This window comes from Hydra viridissima, unplaced genomic scaffold (genome assembly GCF_058129835.1).
Source record: "Hydra viridissima isolate aposymbiotic clone 2 unplaced genomic scaffold, HvirCarnegie_v1 scaffold_13, whole genome shotgun sequence".
Taxonomy (NCBI): Eukaryota; Metazoa; Cnidaria; class Hydrozoa; order Anthoathecata; family Hydridae; genus Hydra; species Hydra viridissima.
Window position 1 is genome coordinate 6,192,091 of NW_028324312.1, and position 24,737 is coordinate 6,216,827.

General features: G+C 27.6%; 1 protein-coding gene across 20 annotated transcripts; it reads right to left on the reverse strand.

Annotated features, from left to right (window-relative positions):
* Positions 1–4,331: 4,331 nt before the first annotated feature.
* On the reverse strand, positions 4,332–24,664 carry LOC145195300 (contactin-6-like). 20 transcript variants are annotated; one of them, XM_090069955.1, is made up of 19 exons: positions 24,463–24,654; positions 17,991–18,154; positions 16,071–16,173; positions 15,362–15,649; positions 14,963–15,265; positions 14,784–14,883; positions 14,437–14,624; positions 13,892–14,155; positions 13,373–13,666; positions 12,316–12,606; positions 9,798–9,878; positions 7,085–7,464; positions 6,742–6,979; positions 6,469–6,590; positions 6,064–6,250; positions 5,666–5,947; positions 5,391–5,494; positions 4,986–5,175; positions 4,332–4,873 (listed from the first exon to the last, which is right to left on the reverse strand). In XM_090069955.1, exons 3-19 carry the CDS (start codon positions 16,138–16,140, stop codon positions 4,770–4,772), a joined length of 3,486 nt encoding a protein of 1,161 aa, XP_089926081.1. In that variant the 5' UTR covers positions 16,141–16,173; positions 17,991–18,154; positions 24,463–24,654; the 3' UTR covers positions 4,332–4,769. The 20 variants fall into 20 exon arrangements, with proteins under 20 accessions (XP_089926081.1, XP_079929236.2, XP_089926083.1 ...); XM_080073110.2 differs by lacking the exon at positions 24,463–24,654 and adding an exon at positions 20,351–20,603; XM_090069957.1 differs by lacking the exon at positions 24,463–24,654 and adding an exon at positions 19,566–19,583.
* Positions 24,665–24,737: the final 73 nt, after the last annotated feature.

A 24,737-nucleotide genomic window follows, 5' to 3' on the forward strand; every position in this document is an offset into this window, starting at 1 on the left:
GTCATTGCAATTTTGGCATTAACAGCTTTTGCATAGCTTGTAAATTACATAAGCCTGCTTTTAACTATGCAAAATGAATTTGAGAGAGATGATCATCTTTAAACGCTTTTCGTTTTGAATCAGGTAGTCAGTCGTTCTTTCTTTGGTTAACACATAGTTGGAGGATTGAAGTGCTTACGTCGTGCATATTTTGTTTGATTTGCAACTCGAGAGTATATGTAACGTTGAGGTGTACTCCATTATACTCACAGAATTAATAAATAATCTTTCTCAAGTTTTAATATTATGCGTTGTAAAGCACGTTTTATCATGTCATTACAAATCTAGTTTGTACAGGAAGTAAACTCGAAAATATTTTTTTTTTTACCAGAGGTTCTAGTTTCGTGAATGATGAGAACAAACTTAAAATTAAGCCATACTTTTTTTTCTGTAATAATTATGATTCATTAACATAATTATAGAGCTTAGAGCATTTACGATTTCATGGGCTTGAATTTAGTTTATGTGCTTTTGGTGCAGTTACGTAATCATATTTCAATATAGAATCATGCAACTGTAATTTAAAAGAAATTCAAGATCAACTTTTTGTTGATTCGTTTTATCACAGGAGAAGGATTCTTTACTAATTCTTTTCTAGGTAAGTCACTTCACTTTGCGAAACAAATATTCCATTCATTCATTTGCTAGTAATTTTCTTAAAATGCGAGTGTTACATACCCTAGCTATTTCTCTTTTCTTAACGCAGAGACTGATAAAGCACCTGATTATCTTGCAAAGTGTGAGCTCGTTTCCATCATAACATGTGAATAATTAAAGGGCATAATAAAAGCTACTCGGTTTAATTACAAAGGTATGTAGAGAGAGAATCATGTGTGCGGGAGTTTATGTGAGTTAAAGTGGTCTCCTTCAAATTTTAAAAAAGAGACTTAGATGACGCAAACTTTTAACTTTTTAAGCTTATGTTTGTCAGTAAAAAATCATCTCTATCACTAATAATAATAATAATAAAAAAATAGTACGAATAGGATTTAATAAAAGGATTTGATAAGAAATAACCTTTCAGATCCTAACATGATTATAACGAAAATATTGATAGTAATGTAGATAGACATCAGCGTTCATGGCGACGTGACCTTTACAACCATTTGTAAACAAACAAAATCTGTTCGTTTTTTTGCTAATCCAATAAAAAATTTAAAGTTTAACTGAGTTAGAGGTGCATCGATATTACTTTTAGTATGCCTTTTTTGCTGTTGGTTACTTTAAACATTTTTATATATTCTCTTATGTTTTGCGATTCACAACAAATGCCAATGGCTCTAGAAAATAGTCAAGTACATATAAATGTATCGACGATAATAGATAAACATGAAGCTGATAAAAAAACGAATAGCGACAAGAAGAAGGATAAATGTACGTTCAAAATTAGGTGGCTATGTAAATCGAACAACCAAAAGGAGATCGTCTACAAGCAATTTCCTAAAGGATTTCTAGTTGACATGCTTTGGGGCAAACGTAATACATAAGGATTTTTTGGACATTCAAAACTGTAATAACGATTATTTAGTTTCTTGTTTGAGGTGTCTGAAAGTGCCTAAAAAAACGGATGGAAGCAAGATGCTCTAATATGCTCTATTAGCATGTCAAGGAAGTAGATGAGAGTCTTCGCTGACAAAAAAAAAACCATTTTAAGTTGTTGAGCAGCTACAATATTTTATTTCAAAAAGTATCATGTAAATATTTTATAAAATATCGTGTAAATATTTCATAGAATATCGTGTAAATATTGTAATTGATGGTGCTACAACTTCCGTTTCATTGATGCGACGGATGACCTTATTCAAGGGGTCGTAATGATGAAAGGAAGAAAGGACGAAGATTAAAAAGAAAATAATTTTCATTATAAAGATAAACAGCTTTCGATGGAATTTTTCTTTTGCGTTTATATTATTTATTACTATTTTTTTTTTTTAATAAAAGAAAACTATTGTGATTAATTAAAAACAAATCTGTCGGGGTCAGATTAAAAAAAATTCTTTTTAAAATCAAATGTATTATTTTTTTTTGTTTCTTTTTCAAACTTGCTGGGTGTCTGTTACAATAGCCAATTATACTGATATATATTATATTATATTTGATATGTGGCATATTTGAGTAAATGTAGGGAGCTAAAGCTCTAAATCATTTAGGTTTGGTACATTCAGGTGAGGTTATTTAAATCGTTTGAAATACAATGGTAAGAAGTTCTGGAATTATGCAGATTTAAAAAACGTCTTTTAAATTGAAAATTTGTATCAAAGAAGAAAAGTTATCGGTTTCTTTTTTGTTGAGAAATAATCTTGAAAAAAAACGTCCTTATAAACTCATTCGTTCTATAATTTACAATTCTCTGTGCGGAAGAGTGCGGAAGTGCTTAATTTTTGTGAGTTTCATTTCAAAAACATTATTTCTTTCAAAAGCCTTGAATTAAACGTAATAAGGTCTGAGGAACATTTAATGGATTCTGTCGCGCTGAACGCTTTGGCTGCAAATATAACAATATTAGAACAGTAGAGACAACGGTGCCTCCCGTTCTGTAAATAAAAACTATAAATCACCGTAAATTTTGTAAAATTGTCTATGCTACCGAAATAGAAACCATTTGTCATATGGAGTTATTTAGACTGATTGTGTGTTTATACATACATACATACATACATACATACATACATACATACATACATACATACATACATACATACATACATACATACATACATACATACATACATACATACATACATACATACATACATACATACATACATATACACAAATAAACACACATACAGACAAAAATTTTAAATTTTCTGTAAGAAAAGACTGAAGTATTTTAAGTCAAAGATTACGCGCCGTAATTTTAATGAGACTTTTTTACTTTTTTGACCTTTGAAGATTTTATTAAAAAGAATTTTAAGATATTTTTTGACTGATAAATCAAAGTTCAATCCAATACATCAAAAAATTATTTAATGCCTAAAATATAAATAAGCGATTGAAAACTTTAACAAAATACAGGCCGCATTATCACGTTTATGCAAAATTATAAGAAAGAACGTATTAAAAGTTTGAAACTTTGATTATTGCTGTTTAGTGTAGTTTAGATAACAACAACTGCTTTTTGGAAAAGGTAAACGTCTTGGTTATATTTATTAGATATTTGATTTCGATCATGTGATTCCGATCTTATGTTTTTTAAAAGCGTAATTAAGATGTATGAATTAATTTTGATTAACGTAACATTAACACGGTTGTTGCAGCAGAAAATTTAATATAAAGGTTTATAACAACACTTGGTAAGACCAAGACTGTAAGTTATTACTATATTATTTATTTGTTAGTGTGATATTTAAAATTTTCTATAACATATTTTTATTGCGACTGTGAATATTTTTAATTTAGTTACAAAAATTTTAGTATGCGAATAGAATTACAAAATTTCGCTTTTTCAGTTGATCGCTCTCGTTACCTTATATGAGTAAAAGTTATTTATTTAGTAAGTTATTTACCTGTAATTAACAACGTATTCAATAAATTTACCGTTATATTTACCACCCACGAAAAAATCTACCATGACGATATCAACCAGAAATAACACCTTAGATTTAATTTCTAAATTATCTTAAACATGCTTAAAATAAAATTCTTAAAAAGGAAAAATATATTTTATATAAATATATTTATATAAATATTATTCATAAATATATTTATATAAATATATTCTATGTAAATACAGGAATAGTAGCACACACATTGTTTCTTCAAAAGCAACGCTATTGATTTAAAACGGTATATTAAATGTTGTTGTAACAACAACAACAACAACAACAACAACAACAACAACAACAACAATAAAAGTAGTAGTAGTAATAATAATATTAATAATAATAATAATAATAATAATAATAATAATAATAATAATAATAATAATAATAATAACAATAATAATAATAACAACAATAATAATAATAATAATAATAATAATAATAATAATAATAATAATAATAATAATAATAATAATAATAATAATAATAATAACAATAATAATAATAATAACAATAATAATAATAATAATAATAATAATAATAATAATAATAATAATAATAATAATAATAATAATAATAATAATAATAATAATATATATATATATAAATTATTATTAAATAAAAAAGATTTGTCTAAAGAATGGATAAATGTATATGAAATTATTTTGGCATTAACTTAAAAAAAGTTTTAAATTGTAAATATTTGTAAACTCAAATGGACATTCTATCTGAGAAAAAGGACAAGAATTAACATTCATCCTTTTCATTCTTTTTACTTAGAAATTTATTTCCAAAAATGAAATAAATTCATGCAGCAGAAAGATTAAAAACTTACAAAAACATTTACAACAAAAATTTAAAAATATATAGTTTTTATATCAAAACATTATTTTCATGATTTGTGGCAAAGAAGCCATTTAAACAGGATGATTTAACATACTTTCTTTCTTTGGTTTTTTAAAATGTTCTATCCCACTAGGGAGATGTTCTACTAAACTGGTCAAACTGGATATTCTTGTTAATGCTTTGTAACTCCAGTTGAGATACTATCAAATGAAATGTTGATTTCACTTTGAGTTTAATTCCTTGCAGACAGATTCATCACAATTTTATCCTCTCATAGCGATGCAATGACGAGTGATTTAATGTTTATCATGTCAAACATAATTCATCTTTGAACGATGCTCATCTTGGAACAAGCAAAGCAACTATAGATGGCAATATTAGAAGTAGCATTGATAGCTTTAGCATTGAAGCACTGCTAGCTCTATCTTGTCTTCCTGGTATGACTGAGATAAGGAATAAAAATTACAACTATTTTTACTTTTGTTGGTTTTAAATAATACTACCTTTAAAAAAAAAAAAAATTTGTTGGCAAAAACTATTAAAGCACTTAATTACCTATTGGCCCTTTGGTACGTGCACTAACAACATTGGATCGTGGTCCTACACCATACATATTTTCAACAGCCACTTGAAAGAAGTATAATGTACCTGAGTTCAAACCATGTATTGTTGTAACAACATCATCATTACTTTCATTCAATGCTACCTCTTTCTTCTCAGAACTTCCTTCTTCCCAATAAAATACCTTTTAACCAAAAGACATGGATTTAATATTATATATAGATTTTTAATAGTTAATAAATTAAAAAATTAAAACAAACACACACACACACAAAAAAAAGATAAAAAAAGTAAACTAATTTTGAAGATATATATAAACTATTGCTAACACTGAGTGTTTGTATACTGTTATTAAGTATTCATAACTATATTTCCAATAATTTTTACAAAAAGTTATACCTTATAACCAGTTATTTTACTTTCTGTAACTGGAGTCCATGAAAGTACAACAGCTGATTTACCAGTCATAGTGACAGTAGGAGTATTAGGTCTTATATTTGGCACTGCAAAACAAATAAATATTTAATTAGCAATATTTATGAAAGAAATTCAAAAAAAATTTAATTCCATAGTAACAAAAAATTTAAAACAAATTTTGCATTAATAATATTTTATGTTATGCATTCAAAAAATTAGTTAAAAATATATTTGAGAAACATGAACTAGGTGCTTACATTTTGAAAAGTCAAAAATTATTTTAGCAGAGTCTCCCATTCCAGCTCCTGTTACTGCAGCAATCTCAAACTGATAGGTTTTCTGATTATCCAAAATTTCTACTTTCTTAATAAGTTCATCTATGTGAACAACTTCATGACGAAATGTACCATTAGGAAGGTAAAAATACCAAAATATGTAGTTCTTAAGTTGTCCATTAGGCAATAATGGTTCATTCCAAGAAAGAATTGCAAAATCTGTTGATGCTTCCTGGATTTTAAAGTTAGCAGGAATACTTGGTTCTAAAGGTGATACATTAAAACTACTAATATACTACAATGTAAACTATAACTTAGAGAATAATCAAATACAAGAATTGACAAAAAAATTTTTAAATATTTAAAAAAATTTTCATTACTACTCTCAGGTGTTTTGAGGGGACCAAATATAGCACTTGATGGTCCATCACCAGCACTGTTGTATGCTAATACTTCAAAAAAATATTCAGTGTTAGGCATGAGATTGACACTTGCACTATTTACATGAGTTGTCATATAATGTTCATTTCTGGCATCATTACCAGAAGGCTTCTCCCAATAATAGAACTGAAAAAAAATATATTAATTTTTTTTTCAAAATTTGGCAATTATTTTTCTATTTTTTATTTATATTATTCTTTTTCATTAGCTCAATGATTTTAAAAAAAAAAACATAGAAATATTAGCCTGTTACACTTTTTCTTAGCCAGACAGGTTGACTAAGACTTGGTTCATCAGAAATAAAAAGTAATTTCAAAAATAAACTAGGATATAAAATACAACACCTTGTATCCTAGAAATTTTCCTCTCATTGATAAACGGTCTTTACTAACTTCATCCCAAAAAGCTCTTGCAGTACTATCTGATGTTATCTCAACATTGAAGTATGTAGGAAAGACAAGTGGAGCTATTAGATAATATAGAGCATAAACTTTGCCAGTAAACAATTACTCACTACATTACTGGTAAACACTGATTAATATATCAATGTTATGCCATAAAATCTTGGTTTCTATGTATACAAAAATTAAAACACATATGCTAAAAATTAGTCTTACCTCGTTCTCCAGTGTATGCAGTATATAAAGGACTTAAAGGGCCATCACCTACAGAATTACGAGCTTGCAGCTGAAATTCATAGAGCTTATAAAATGTATCTTGACTAGGGAGTGTAATTTTGATAAAGTTTTGACCTTTAGGAACATTTTCTTTAACCATCTCATATGAACTATGAGCCTCTTTGTAATAAACAACATAACTAATACCAGGGGCATTTTGATCAATTTCTGCTAAAGGCTAAAAAAAATACAAATAAATATCTAAACACACAAAATATTTTTAAAGAACATTTAAAAAAAATAATGATAATAACAAAGAAGGCTTTATGAAATACTAACTTACTTGAAAGGATATTAACAATTCATTGGGTGCAGTACCTTCACCAACTATATTTGAGGGGAATTTTGTTGGCTTAGCAATTGGCATTCTTATCCATTTTGTAGTTTCTGTGCTCGGTTCTCCAAGACCATATTTGTTTTCAGCAATTACTCTTATCTTATAATCTACCCAAGGTGATAATTCTACTATTTCACTGTCTCTTTCTTTAAAAGTTTTATTTGACATTAATATAGTAAACCATTTTTCAGGATCAAATTTTGTTTTTACTTGAATATGCATTTTTGTTATCGGTGATCCATTGTCTCGACCTTTAGACCAAAATATTTGTACCAAAGTGCCTTTCAGCTCTGTAGCACTTACGTACAAGGGCTTCCCTGGTGGACCTGAAAAGAAAAATTAAAATGCAACAATAATTTATATAGCTATACATTACACGAAATGACATTAAACTTATGAACTTCATTCAGTAATTAAACTGGACAATAAATATTAATCTATTCTATTGGGTTTTTCCTACAAGGTATAAAAAAAATGTTTAGTAGGCTTTGATTGTGCTTCTTCATCGTATTTAAGAAATAAAATAACATCATAGAACATGTCCAGTAAGTTAATGCAAGTTTTATCCAATCAAATTCCAAAAATATTTTAGGGCTAACAAACATTTTAACTGAAAATTGAAATGATTTTGGTTTTTCTTTGTCTTTCAAATTTTATCTTAGTAATGCAAATTAAAATTTTTTTCAGATAATTTGTAAAGATAATCGCAACGTAATAAAAGTAAACATTGATTAGAGATTGATAGTAGTATAGACTGACTGGAAAAGAGGGAGATTTGTGAACGCCATATTGAAATAAACAATCAATAAACATCACCGATATGATGCAATAGTTGACTGTCTCCGAATGTTTAGCACAATATAAGTTAAGGCGCTCCAGGCACTATTTAAAAATATATTCAAATAAACCCCCCCCCCCCCAAAATTATTATGTTTTGTTTTACCAATAAACTCTATTCTTACCCTCTACTCAATTGATTTTAAAATTTGTAATGTTATCTCAGAGATCAATGTCTCTCGTTTTCAACATTCTTTTTATTGATGGCCAAACGTCTTAAAAGGTGGGATTAGCAATCGCTTGGATTAATATTCCCGAGCTGTGTGGAAATTTCAAATTCTTGACGTTTTTAGCGAATAATCTGAGTTAAAATCTTTGATGACATAGTTATGAAATTTTAGAAGCGGTAAAAATCACAAAATTATGCAAACGAGAAAATTTATTCTCACAAAATTTATAAAGCTGTGCTAAAATTACACCAAAACCTTTGTTTCAAATTACATAACATTTCTTTCGTATTCAACACTCACTATTATATATCAAAATTCTTCGGTAAAAACGAAATCTTCGTGAAATGAGGCTGTTCCACCAAACTCACTCCTTGAGAAAGCCAATCCACATGATAATGTAGAAACAGAGATTTTCATTGGTATAAATACTTCATTCAAACACGTCAATTAGAATATTGGAATTTCAAGCTTTTTGTTAACAGCACTAAATATTTTTATTAATAGCACTTTTTTTCCCATCCCTTTCTTCAAACGACAGTATTATTTATTTTTCGTTTTTTTTTTGACATAATTTTGTATAAATTTGACATAATTTTGTATAATTTTAAAACGAACTTTAAAGTGTTACAAATTTAATCTTAGTATTCCAGTTCTTCTATTAGAAGATTAATAATTCAGTAAACAATATTACAATAGTTCATGTCTAAAAGTGGTCTAAACTTAAAACAGACATAGACTGTCTGAGAAGGGTATGAAGCGATGAAGTATAAGCGACAAGAATATTTACAGAAGCTGAGTTGAGGTTTCTTGATCAAAATATTTGTATGCCTTATTGTTTGAAGCAACTAAGATGGAAAATTTTTTAAAAATATCCATAACAAAATAGAAAAAGTTGTTGACTAAGCCGTTTAACCATCCAACCAGCCAATAGCTCACCTATGGTTTATTCTGCATTTACTCTTGAAATTAGTCCAATGAAATTCAAGATGTAAGTAATCTAAGTGTATCTTATTATCAACACAATACTAGAATTCAAATTAGACGACAAACGCATTTAAATGAAAAAGCTTTACTTTTGTGTGAATCCAATAATAACTATTCATATACAATCGTTACTGCTAGACTAAGTCGGCTTCTTCTTTTGCAATCTGTTAATCGTGATCTTGTAAACGTTGAGTACCACACAGTGAGCATTTAAATAAATAATAATTCTTAGACTAAAAGATTTTAGATTTTTCGCATCTCTTTGTTAAATCTTACAATAAGATGCAAAATTTTTGTATTCATGTGTAATGCTCCTTTTCCTTAAAGTATTGAGGGAAAAAATGTTATAAAATTTACGATTTTCTAACAGGAAATCCTATTTATTTGCTTGTGTAATTAATGCTACCTAAAACAACATTATGGCGCAATGCACTACGTGGTATCGAATTGTATCTAGGTAATAAAAAGCCGAATGACGCAATTAACTTTGGCATATAAGATTTTAACTCGCATGATTTAATCAACAATTATAAAAAAAATTTATTTGCATTGGCTTCTCTCTCTTCCTCTCTCTCTCTCTCTTCTTCTCTCTCTTCCTTACGTGACAAATATGAAAAACTTTAGCACATGGTGATTTTTCGTGAGACATGTAATCAAACAATTCCTACCAAATTTGCTTCTAGCTGGTTGGTCGGTTGAATCAACTCCAGGTGGTCCTTCTCTATCGGTAACTTCGTGACCATTAGGGCCTATGTTAGGAGAATTTGAATCATGATCAGTTTTATTCTCTCATTCAACAAAATACTTATTGCTTTATGTAAAATATAACGCGCGATTTTTAATAATTTGTTAAGCTTCGTTTTAATTGTTCCCTTTTAGCCAGATTCAAATAAAAATCTAAATTTTTGCTTGAAAGAATCTGAGAAGCAGCTTAAAATGCGAAATGAATTATATCAATGTTAGATGTTTCGCGAAAAAATGCCACACAATCTTGACAGTATAAACAAACGACATAAACAGGAGTTGAAGACCTCAGTGCTCAAAGTTTTTATGTCACATTTTTATCAAAAATGAAACTAAACAGTACTCATCCTGTTTCTCTTTATCTACTAAATAAATACGATAAGATACAAAAATACCTAAATACATTTTTAAGCAATTGTTTTTAAAAAATTGTCTTCTTTAACGAATTCAAACTATTTTCATACAAAATTTTCTCAAAAAAAATGTGTTGTTTTCTTTTGGTAGAAATTTTTGGTAATCTTTAATTAAAAAAAAAGTAAATGATATTAATAGCTCTTAGGGTTCAAGTAGCCAATGACACAAAATATAGAATAAAAATTACATAAAACTAATAAAATAAATTTCTGCAATGGGTGCAAAAATAGAATTTATATTAGTAGTAGTTTAAGACACGTAAATAGGCGCTTGCTGTGGAAGTTAACCGTTTTTTGAAGCAGATAAGTTTTGGAAGCGGCTTAAATAAAAATTTTGTTAAAAAAAAATTTGCTTTCACCATAGCAATCAATTTTGATTGAGAAAACTATATGATCATGTAAATTCTCCTAACACGAATTGTTTCACGATTTCAAGTCAATCGAGGTATTAGTTTACAAACTAATTTACAAATTAGCCTGGTTTTTATGAATCACATTTAAAGAGTAAAAGTAACAAGAGCCTGAATCAGGCTAAAAGGGATAGATGCTGATGTGCAATAAATAACGACACCAACAAAACAACAAAAGAAAAAAATAAATAACGCAAAAATAATCAGAATTCAAAAAACAAAAACTTATTTTTCAACTTATTTTCTTTAGACACTTAGATTTCAATAAACTTATGACACCTATTAAGTAAAAGCTTACAATATGCTTTCTTATCATTACTATTACTATTGTTATTATCATTATTATTATTATTACTATTATTATCATTATTATTATCACTATTATTATCATTATCATTATTATTATTATCATCATCATTTTTATTACTATTATTATTATTATTATTATTATTATTATTATTATTATTATTATTATTATTATTGTTATTATTATTATTATTATTATTATTATTGTTATTATTATTATTATTATTATTATTGTTATTATTATCATTATTATTATTATTATTATTATCATTATTACTATTATTATTATCATTATATTTATTATTATTATTACTATTATTATTATTATTATTATTATTATTATTATTATTATTATTATTATTATTATTATTATTATTATTATTATTATTATTATTATTGTTATTATTATTATTATTATTATTGTTATTATTATCATTATTATTATTATTATTATCATTATTTCTATTATTATTATCATTATATTTATTATTATTATTACTATTATTATTATTATTATTATTATTATTATTATTATTATTATTATTATTATTATTATTATTATTATTATTATTGTTGTTGTTGTTATTATTATTATTATTATTATTATTATTATCATTATTATTATTATTATTATTATTATTATTTTTGATACTATTATTATTATTATTACTATTATTATTATTACTATTATTATTATTATTACTATTATTATTATTATTATTATTATTATTATTATTATTATTATTATTATTATTATTATTATTATTATTATTATTATTATTACTATTAATATTACTATTAAGATTGTCATAATTATTGTTATTACCAATATTATTATCATTATTGTTGTTTTTGCTGTTATTATTGTTATTGTTGTTGCTGCTGTTACTGCTGTTGGTATTACTGTTGTTTTTGTTGTTTTTGTTATTGCTGTTGCTGTTGTAGCTGTTGTTGTTGTTAATGTTATATTATTGTTATTTTTATCATAAACATGTTGTAAGTGCAATGTTTTGTTGTTTTTTTTTAATTCAAAATTTAACTAATTCTTTTAGTTAGTTTATTATAAAAGATTTTTATACATGTATAAATTGGTTAACATTTTTTATCAATTCATGTAAAAGTTGAATGAAACTTAATTTCATAAAATAAAAAATTGCAACCGATTCTTTGACTTTTTTTAGTTACAAAGTAGAAACGACAATTTTGTATGAACGTTCTTTATTTCGAACGATTTTGCTTTTAATTTAAATTTAGTGAACTAAAAAAGTCTTAGAGGTTGGTGCAAAAAAAAAAGGCTTGAAATGTGTGCTTACCAGTAACAATAATAAAAATTTTCCGTTCAACAGATTTGTTGGTCCATTGAGCCTTGCACGTGTAATACCCCGCATCTTTTGATGTTGAATTTACTATTGTTAAAATAGAGCTTTTCTTTTCACGAACAATATTAGTTCTTGGTGTATTAGAGTTTAGTTTGTGTTGGCTTCTATACCAAGTAAATATTACTTCGATATCTTCAACGCTAGTTGTCACGCATTTTAAAAGAATGTTATCACCGACAATGACTGCATCGCTAGCAGCTAAAGGTTCAGTTATTGCAATTCCATCTAAAGGCCAAAAATTTTATTGAGGAATATTTTTTTGATTGCTTTTTTTTTTTTTTTCTTATTTTGATAAAACATCTTTCATGTTTTATCTACATTTTCATAAACTTTAAATCCAGCCAATCAAAACAAGAGATAAAAAATTTAAACATTCTATTTTACAAACCTAAAAAATCATTAAAAAAGATATTTAAACTTAAAAAAAATCATTAAAAAGATATTTAAACTTAAAAAAAATCATTAAAAAGATATTTTAGTTTAACTATTTCTAAAAAAACATCCAACGAAAAAAAATATATATAAATGTTAAAAGTATTACGGTATTGAAGAATTATATGACATTTATTTATCTCATCAATTTAAATTGAACATTTATATCACTGATTTTGACACTCGGTTAATCTTAATTTTTGTTGTCATCTGCCTAATTCAATTATTATGTCTTCTTTTTCTTTTTTTTCCATCACTAAAAAAAAAGTAAAAATTCAGTTGATGACGCCATCTGACTATTCCAGCTGGGTGATGACAGCAATTCAAATACGGCTTAAACATACACCACAAATCTTCATTGTTTTAAATAAGCAGGAGATACATTTGGTTTCATTTAACTTACTATTCATAAACGGAGCCCTTCAATTTAACTTACTTTTATCAAAATAACATTTTATGTATTTATATGGATATATAAATGTAAAAAAAAATTTAAACAACGGGAAAAAATATAAATGTAAAAAAAGGAATATAATAGATGTCAAACTAAGTTCCTTACCAGATATTTCTAACGCTCCACCTCGCGTTGCAGAACCTAATCGATTTTTAGCAGTGCATTCGTATATCCCGCTATCAGATAACTTTATATCATTTATTTTTAATGTTCCGGTAGATAATATTGTGTATTTATCACTCATTTTTGAAATGTCTGTGCTATCATTAACTTTTTTCCATGTTATTGTGGGTTTCGGTGCTCCTGAGGGTATGCAGAATATCTGTGCAGATCCTCCAACAACGGCATGAGTGGTTTCAGCGGGGCTTGTACTTAATGGTCCAAACGCAGCAGGTGTTTCTAAAAATTTTTGATATTAGATTCAATAATTTTTAAAAAATATAAGAATTATGATTTTTTTAACTGAAAAAGTTACTGCTAAAATTCTTTTAGATAAAATAGCACATGCAAACAAGGATGTTTTTGTTAAGAACATGATTTCAAAATGACATTTTACGGAGATAATAACATCGCTAACACCCGTTATCGATTTCAAATGAATACAAGTTGAAAATAGTAAATTACCTAATACTGAAAAACGTATCGTCATCATCGCTTCACCGTGTCTATTTGATGCAATGCACTGGTAGAATCCAGAAGATTTGGAGCTTTTTACAGTGATAGTTAAGCTCCCTGTAGTTGATGCTCCATCACTAGGATCCAGTAGTTGTCCATTGAAATACCATCGATACGAGACATCAGGAATACCTGTTGCCACGCATGGAAAGGATATAGTAGTATCTGGTGCGGAAAACTTATTTTCGTCAGGTGTTATCATTTCCGGAGATGCTATGAACAAAGTTCATCATAAAATAACAAAGTGCAAATAATTCTCTTAAAATTTGCTGTAAATAAAAAACTGCATTTTAACTCAATTTTAAAATGCAATATCTTAAACATAAATTTTATTCGTTTAGAAAGTACAACCAAGGTGTATTATTTCAAAAATAAAAAATTTAGGATTTTTTCAATAACTAAGAATTTAAGGAATCTAGATGTGATGAGTGAAAATTCCATAGAAAAAAAAAAAGCATGATTTACTCTAGATAGATTTTTTTAACAACATTTACCTTCTAATTCAACAAAAGCAATTTTTGAGCTAGTTTGGCCATAGACGTTGGTGACTTCGCAAGAATATTCGCCTTTGTGTTGAACGTCAAAGTTGCCGAATTCAAAGCGAAGTCTATTACCAATCTGTTGACTACCTTTTAAAATGGCGTTTGTATCAACCCGACGAAATTGCATATAGGGAACGGGCCTGCAATAAAGAGAGACTTGTTTACGAATGCTAATCAGCATTTGTTCAGCAATTTTCTCGAGACAATAAAAAGTCTCTATTAACTATTGCTCGAAATAACAGCAATAAAAAAAGTTAAAGATTTTTAAACTTTAATAATAAATAGCATGAACTTCTTGCCTTCCAAATGCGATGCACTCCATTATAAAATTTGAGTGCTTCATTGCCGTTTTATCGTTAAAAACCCAAACTGCCGGTGGAACTGCATCTTGAGTTTCTTCTGCAAAGAAAACAGTAAAAAAGAATTTTGCTTTTTAATGAAAAGACGTTGCAGTTGTGAAGAAGAACAGGATACTTACTTTGAACAACTTTAAGGTCGACCGTTCTTTTTAAAACTCTTCTTAACTTGTTATTTTCAACGCTACAATAGTAAATACCGTAATCCTCTTTTGTAGTGTACGAAAAATACAAATCGCCTGCTTCACTAACAGTATAGTGTGAGTCCTCGTCTAATTGTAATGGAAAATAATTTCCTGACAAATGACGCTTTGCCCAATATATATTTTTATCTGGATAAGAATCAGGGGCATTACACAAAAGCACTTTTTTATCTCCTGCCGTAACTCTTGAGCTGCTGTCTTCAGCTAAAAACTCGTTTAAATCTAAATAATAAAAGCGAATACGTTTGATAATGATAATGTTAATAGCAATAATAATAACAATAAAAGTAATAATTTAGCTAACAAAATCTAACTTACAAGGAAATGTTATAAAAGCGGATTTGCTCAAGAGCCCCCCGTGTTGATTTGATATTAGACAACGGTATTTTCCCTGGTCTTTATTACGTAGTGCATTTGAAAGCGTCAATGATCCGTCTTCTGAAATTGATGTCCTATTATTATTATTGTTTATAGGTAAATCGTCTTTGAACCAAGAATATATTAAAGGTTGATCTCCAAATGCCTTACATGTAAGTTTATAATTCAAAGTCTCTACCAGTCCGTTTCCAGGTTCTTGGATAAAGCCCAAGAAGGGCCCATTCGTTTCTGTAAACAGATACAACAAAAAGTAGTACATATGTATTCATCCAAAAATTATTTTATACTAAACTTAAGCTGTCAAATGAGATCGATCCACTCCGACAATAAGCTTTCAACTTGACGTAAGTTTTACGATTCAACGGAAATCTTTTAAAAGTAAAGAGCCTATTTTTCGTTTCCTCTTTAAGTTTTTTTATTATTTCATTTTTGTTGAAAAAAAAAGCCGATAACATATTTCTGAATGTAAACCATATGTCGATTAATTAGAGCAGTAAAACCTATTATCGCTTAACGGCACAGATCCTGCGCAACGCATGTTGTCCTTTAACCTCCTTGTACAAATAAGCAGAAAGCCATACGTATGTATTCATGTAACTGTTAATAAGTTCTTCTTAACCTTTAACTCAACACTTTATAAAACATTTACCTGAAAATGTAAGTAGTATCTTAGTAATTGCGCTGAAAACTATCAGGTAACACTTCAAGATCCATGTCATCCTCTTACATTACAGTGTCAGGTTCTCGTGCAACTAAACAAGAATGATTTTGTCATTTTTTTAAATATCCAACAAAAATAGAATGCTCTAAGAAAAAGTAAACTAAGATTTATAACGTGTGCGAACATGTTTTTTTACACTTTTATTCGATATTACTTTTAGTCATGCATCGAATGCATATCAAAAGTTGATTACAGACCTAGTATTTACAGCAGATCTAAAGATGATTGTAGACCTAAAGTTATTTGTAGACTTAAAATTTTTAAATTTGAAGATGTAAAATTCTACTTTTTATCAAGCTTTACAAAATTACAATGGCCCATAAAACCGGCCATCGTAGCAAAAGAATCTGTTTTGTATGAGTAAATCTACTCTTATTAAAATTATTTCATAGAAGATTAAACAAACTGCAGCTGACACCAATAAATAAATAATGGCAAAACAAATTTAAGTAAAATATTCTGTTATAAAATCTCTGAAGCAAAACATACACACCGATATGGATTCATGATTTCTTTTTTTTTTTTTAATGTTTCTTGTTTACTTTTTATATATATATAACTTCAACCAAAAGCAATTTTTTTATTTCACAGAAAACTAACAACGTAACTTATTTCAGATCTAAAAAGATCTCAGTTAATCTTCTTGCGTGCGCCTTCGTTAAACGTTAAAAAAATAATAATAAAAATTGCAGAATATATAGTTAATTTTAAAAAAACGTAAAAAATAATTCATGTATAACTTCTAAATTGTACGTTTAAGACTAATTTCCTGTCCATAAATATCACTTGCAGAATAAAAGCGTAAAATTTCAGCAATTTCCTTAAAGATTTATTTTCAGAATTTACTCTTGTTAAAGCCGAGTGAAGTACCTCAGATAGAATCAAATCGTGAAAATCTCATTATTACGTCTGATATAGGTATATAGCATAATGTCCTCTAAGGAGAAGAGCTGTTTAAGATGGTATTACAAATGAATGCGTGAATTGCAATATCTATTTAACAATTGGAGTTCAGCAAACTGCAGGCTGCAAATAACCAACTGATGATCCTGGTTTAACTCTAACGAATAGGTTTTACGCAAATACTACGTTTGATTGAAATTTTTGTACTTGCCGTGATAATAGCCGTACAAACGATTGTAAACACATTGAGTTAATTGCCATTCCCGAGCATTTCATTTAATCTGAAAATTCGTTGAAAACTCATCAAGCAGGCATCTTTATGTATCACGTGAACACTTATATCACGGAGAAACCATAGTTTGGTATTTTCTATAGCTTTAAGGAATGCTTCTGTAAATTAAGTATCAAAAGTGGATTTCCTGTTTATATGATGTTCGTCACGATAATTGAGTTGAATACGGTTGTACTACATGCAGTTTATGAAGAATATTGAACAAATATAGTATCATATATTTATTACATATTTATTGTAAATATATAAAATTCTGCAAGGGACTTACCGTCCATAATGAAATTACGTTGTAATAAATTTATGAAAACGAAAATTTGCTTTCTTTCCTTCTCTTAAGAATTTCATCAATTTTTTTCACCCAGGGCAACGTTATGTGGCGTTTAAATATTTATCAATACATGCTATTTATTCGGTGTGCTTCGTACTTGAATGTGAAATTAAGTAAAAAATCTTAGAATATTTTTTTTTTGGTATTTAAATGAATTTAAAAAAACATTTTACACTCACTTAATGTATAATTTATTTGTTCTGTTTCGCTTGTTTCCGCGCTGTTTTTTTATTGGCATTTTTCAAATTTATTCCCAGTTGTTCTAATAACCTTTAAATTTAGAAATTAAGCGCGAGGCTCCAAATATAAGTAAATAAACAAAAACCTTTGTTCTTTTAACAAAAGCGTTAAGATGGATACAGACTTTCTAATATGAAATTTTTCAGCTTTCGGCGTTGTTTCAGTGCGCTGTTAAATGTTACAAATTCCGTGGCTAACCACTGTGTTTTGTTTAATCCAAGACTTTCGAATGCCAATGAAGATTGTTTTCTAAAATTTAGTGAGTAAATTAAACAATACGATGAAGTGATTTAAAAGTAGATTTAAAGCTGTAAATTTTATCTAAGTTAAGAATCGTGATTCTACTCAAGACTGAATCTTTTCAGGCAAGAGGATTAAATGCGATAAAGGTAACGGTTGTCTGTCAACTGTACGTCTGTTCCCGCAGGTAACCGGTTGTTTAGGTAGCTGTTTTGTGTTTCAACAAGTAAATGACGCCAAGATAAATTTATCGAAAATTCGAATAAAAAAATTATTCTTCGTCAAAATAACACTTTTCCCTCCCACTCATCCCGCTTATTCCTTACATCTTTCTCTTTTTTTTCTTCGTCTTTCCTTAAGATGTCAGAATGCCACGATTTTTTTTTTTTTTTGTCAGCTAACAAATAAATTGTGGGAATACTCTAATACTAAAAAAGAAACATGGTGGCTGCAGAAGTTCACATTCGCGGTGTGAATGTGAGCAAAAATGTTAGCCAGAGGGGGGAGCAGTAGCTCACTTGAGTAATTCAAAGATTCATACGAAATCACAGACTTTTCATTTGTATTAATCAAACTTATTTAAAGATTAAAAAACCAATAACAGCCACAAAAGCTACAAGCTATTTTTTTGTATTTTATTGTAAGTATTTTTTAATATTATCATTATTGTTATTTTACAATAAGTATTATTGTTATTAACTTTTTGTTTTGATAAATTGTATAACTGTAATTACATTTTTATTAATTAGCGCTGTAATGCCGAGTTATCTTTGTTATAAATATACAGTGGATTGTTACAAAAGAGCTAATATAGCTCCGGTTACATCATAAATATTTGTTTTACAAATACGTTTATAGCGTTATTTTATTTATTTATATAGACTTTTAGGAGAATTTTGTATAATAAACAAGAAGTCGTTAGCTTCTCTCAATTTCCCCCTTATCGCTCCATTTTAGAAAAAATTCCTTTATTAACTAAAAATAAGGCGCCAAAAAGCAATAATTAAAAAAAAAAAAATGTAATGTGTTTACTTTAAACAAAAAATTATTTATAGATTTTTAACACTTCATAATACAAATTTTCTATCTGTATCATTTTCGATTGATTTTGGAGAAAAATTATTTGATACCGATTTTTAGACAACAATGGCTGATTAAATGTTAGAAGTCAACGTATTTTTAGTGTAGAAGCGTATGATGTTATTGAAGATAAATTTGCTTTGTCCATTTTGACAAAGAATTGCCTATGCACATTTTGAGACTTTTATTGTATTTTAATTTGGACAGACTTAACGTAGTTTAAAAAAATGCACTTTAGTATGTTCAATTAACTTTAGGTTAATGACTCGACTAATAATACTAAAAAATCTAATGAGCAAAAAAAAATTAGTTTTAAAAGAAAGCCAATCAGAAATCTTACATAATTGCAGCTTTTCTCACATGTGCTTTAGCCACTTCATTGATGCGTCACTTACCCAAGTATTTCCAATTTACATAAAAACTAAAAAACGTTTACCGAAAATTGGAACTTTGCAAACAAGCTGGTCTTTTGTAATATTTGTACTATTATTATAGAGATTCAATGTTTGAGAACGTATCAATTGAGCGACAGATCGAATGGGAGAAATATAAAGCTTTTGCGACCTCATACTGATTTTTACAAACTCCAAGTAAACACAATTATAAAGATAATGCTTCAAAATACGCAAATCCTAAAAAGGGTGGAAAAAACTCAAATACTTTTCAATCAGTTATATTTTATTACAAATTTTGTTTATTGATAACGCAATCATAGAGTGAACTATAATCTTTCTGTCTGAGAAATTTTTAAATCACTGATTGCAAATATTCCTTTTTTTTTTTTTACTCGCATTTGCTCAAACCACTTGAAAAAACTCAGCAGTTTCAGAAAGATTAGTGATTCAAAATACGAACACATGTATCGGACTTTGTTATAAAAGTATTTGCTACTTTTCTCGGGTTTCGCAAAACTTTACGATAGCGAATAAAAGTAAAACAATGGAACTTGTTATAGCTGCAGCAGACCTTACAAGTTTTGAGGGTGCATGAGAGCACGGTTGTTGTTCCGTTTCTTGCAAAAGCAGTCTCTCGGAAAATGGAATAGTGCAGAGAGTAATTTAAAGTTTAAAGAAAATTATGAACAAAATTTTAATTTTTAATTTTTATAAACTCAAAAAGACTTACTTGATAAGCATTCATCACAGCAAGATGTATTATAATTCAGCAACAGATTTTAAACAACGTATTTAGCAAATTAATGTGCACAACGACAAATCGTATTCCATGTGAACTGATTTTAGGCGCTTGAACCTTTATTTTGCGTAGTATACTGAAATACTGCAACATAATATTGACTTAAACACTTGCCGAAAGATTGAGTCTTTTTGTGCGAAAACAAATATAAATATAATGTTCAATCAATGTCAGTGCTGTATGTGACAATTGAAAGACTTGTCGATTGCGGTATCAAGTTCTTTGTCAATCCGAATAGTTTCTGGGCTGCATATATATATTTTTTTTAAGCGGAAAGGAAAAGAGTTTTTATCGTAACATTAAGTTTAAAATATTTTTTAAAATTAAGAAAGTTATTTTAAAGATGAGATTTATCTTGCAGTTAACATAAACATCGTTATCAAATAATTATTAACAGTTTGTTGTTAATGGTAGATAATGACAGAATTCGATTAACTAGGAAAAATAAAACAATTATTTTATTGTAATTGTCCTTATAATACCGTTTGTCTTAATCGTGCCGTTGTTGTCAAATGTAGTTGCTTTTGCTGCAGGTGTCTCTATCGTTAGTATACTTTCTATCGCTGCTGCTATCGTTAGCATCCTTTTTTAGGTTCGTTAGTACCGTTTTTGCTATCGTTTTTATCTCGTTTAGGATCGTTAGAATCATTATTGTTATCGTTTTTATTTTTGTTTGAATCATTGGTTTAACTGCCAAGGTTTTCCTTTCTTTGTTTTTAGGGTGATTATTATCATTAAGTTTTTTTAAATCAAAAAACAAAATTACGTACCTTATTACTATTTTTCACAAGATAAGATTTCTTTTATACAGAAACTCATAACTTAATAAAACAATTTCTAAAGCTGTACCCTTATCAATCTAAGCGGGTAGGAAGACCATATAATATAGGTATTAACATTTGACAGACAATAAAAAAATGTTCAACACTAAAGTTTTTTAATATTCCAGCAGAGTTAATCTGCTGAAATATTAACTTATGTGTTGCCGACTGTGATGTAAACATATATATATATATATATATATATATATATATATATATATATATATATATATATATATATATATATATATATATATATATATATCCTTTTTCTCTTTTCATCGTAAGGTACTCATTATCAGAAAAATCTTTCTGATAAAATAGAAAATATTTTCATTTTAAAGTTGGCTCAGTTAAAATTAAAAAATAAATAACCGGCAGCCATTTTTATTTGTTATAAAGAGTATTTTTGTTCCCATAATATTTTTTTCATTTCGTTTAAACATTTTTTCGTTTAGACATTTTGTATAGGAAAGCACTGTGAAACTTGTGTTTAATTATAAATCGTCGATATTAATTGAATTATACATATTTTTGATTATCAGCAATTCAACAATCAAATAGTTATTAATATTCAAGCTTATTGTAAATAAAAATTTGTTTGAGATGAAAAAAAAAAAAGAAGTTTTTTTAGTGAATGAAAACATGTAATATGAATTTGAAATTGACGATTGAACATCGAAAATTTATTCATAATTTATTCATAATTTATTTTTAAATTAGTTTGTTTTCTCTGTTCAATCATAATCATATATTCTAATATATATTCTCAATGATGCTTAATTTAAACACACAAAGCAAACAAAGTAAAAATTTGTGAATTTGATTAACATTTTTTGTCTGTAAGTTACAATTAACAAACTTGTTGGAGTTTTTTTCGAAGGTAATTCGCTTTTAAAAACTCCTCAAAAAGATTTTTGAATATGTTAAATTTTTACGAGTACAACGCAAAACTTGTAAATTTGTTAGCTGAAAAGTAAAATCAATGATTTCACAGCGGTTAAAATCTGTAATAGAAAGTTGCTAATAGTGCGCGCTTTCTTTTTAAAACAATAAGACATTTATTGGTAGCAATCCGCGAATATTAACGTTACGACTAAAATTTATTTGTTGATGAAAGGTCCATTTGTTTTAGAAAATCTTCTTCGATTCCTTACGCTATTAAAAAACACCGACACACGAAATACAAATATTTGTAGTGACTTGCGCATATATGATAAATGACTGTTAGTAAAAATGACGAACAATGGCTTTCTCGCATTTCTGCAGAGCAATATTTTAGATAAATAATCGCCTTAACTAATGTCGTGCAATATATATATATATATATATATATATATATATATATATATATATATATATATATATATATATATATATATATATATATATATATATATATATATATATATATATATATATATATATATTCAAGACATATTCAATAACACATTTAAAAAATATAAAAAATATAAACATTAGCTTTTATATTTTTTTATGGCCGAACGTTTTCGAAATGTTTCTCACTATCAGTTTTGATATAAAACCTCCTTGTTGTGACGTTAAGCGTTAAAAATCATCTTGAGAGCTATTGAACTGAATTGAGAAACAAGTATTAAATTAAGAAAAACAAGTATTAAATTAAGAAAAACAAGAAACAGTGTTCATGAATAAACAGCTTAACGTTTACGAGAAAGCAGTAGCAATTTTAAAAAAGGGGTAACTTTGGCCACCAAAAAATGATGGTCATACTGAATAGTATATGACGTATCATTTAAATACATGATCCAAAAAATCTCAACCTTCGCGTTTAATTCAAACGACAGACAAACAAACGGTAGACAAACAAAGTTGTAATTCCAATCCCTGAGATATTAAACGAATAAACCAATCACAGCAGGAAAAAAAAGTATCGAATCAAAACCAGCATTTTACGGTATTTTCTACAGCGTGTTGTCTTTTTTAGGGGCGCCAAGCTTAAGTGTTCAGGAAGTGATCAAATAATATAAACTCACAGTGATATCTTTAAACGTTATCTTAAATGGTATCTTTTCGTGGCATCTTTTAAGTATCTTTTAAATCACATTATCTAAGTACATCTTAAATTGGCATCTTTAAATGAAAAGTTTTTTAAAGATTTTTTTGCGCGCAGTGTTTCATTTTGCGACATTCGTTTTTCCCTTAAGGATAAAGCTATTCTTCTCAGTTCGGAAGGTACAAATTAAGGAATAATTTATAAATAACTTATGTAGAAAAATATAAATCAGTTAATCCATGCATATTTCTTACATAATATAAAATAAAAACGATTTTAAATTTCAAATTGAAATCATCTTCGTTAGTTTAGAAACCTCTAAAAAAAACTAAAAAAAAACTTGTTTCAAACGACTAAAAAAAACTTAATCTTACGCTGCATAAAGAACTGGCATTTTTTTACAATAAAAGTAACACGAACAAATAATTTTTAAAATGGCTTCTTAAATGAAAACAGCGTTATCTTGGCATATCTCATTTGTTAAACTGTTATCGATTCAATCTTAATTAACAATTTTTGCGCTACAAAGCTATCGGAATACACAATTTGCAGAGGTTTTTGCGCCTCAAAGCTATCGGAATACGCAGAATTTCCAGAGGTTTTACATTTTTTTACCTTGAAACAAATCAACTTACTTACAAAAAAAAATTCAAAGCCAAACATCAACTTTGAGATGGATACATCCTCTTTGTAGAAATTTTTTTTTTGTCCTCTCTTATTTTAATGAATCTCAACCGTTTACTTTTTGTAACATCTACGTAATGAAATCGAGGTTTAAGTGATGCAAAGTGCAAAAGTCGTGTCGTGCAGTTTTCACCGAGAATAAGGCTATCACATTCAATTGAAAAACAGATCAGACTTACAAGTAAAAAGACCAATCCTATACCGGTACTAAGGTTAGCTTTCATGATCTGCCCACCTTTCAAAGGAGGTAGATATATAAGTACCATATGTTTTACTTTATGCTCTTCATTTTTAAAATCTTTGAACTATTAAATATCTTTTAAATATCTTTTAAATATCTTTACAAGCGTCTAAATGTATATATAAATACGCCCAAGAAACCAAAGTTTCGTAATACTGATATTGATACAGATATGGATCAGTTAAGACATTAAAGGATCATCCTTAAACTACAATAACATACTGGTTGTCTTTTAAACAAACTTTTAACAATAAACAAATACCTGATGCAATATTCCTCAAAAGTTTTTTTGAAAACCGCACGCCATAACAATAATATTTCTTCGGTGTTATATCGCAGTAAAAGTACAACTTACAATAATGTAAACTCAAAATTTCATTTAAACAACGACCCGTACGATAAAATTTTAAGCGCTTCAACTATGACTGTAGGCCATTCATTGGTTTATACTTGATAAGGGTTTTAGTTTGAAAAAATTTAATACGACGATAATACTATGACAATACTTAATACTAATCTAGCTATTTCATAACGTCA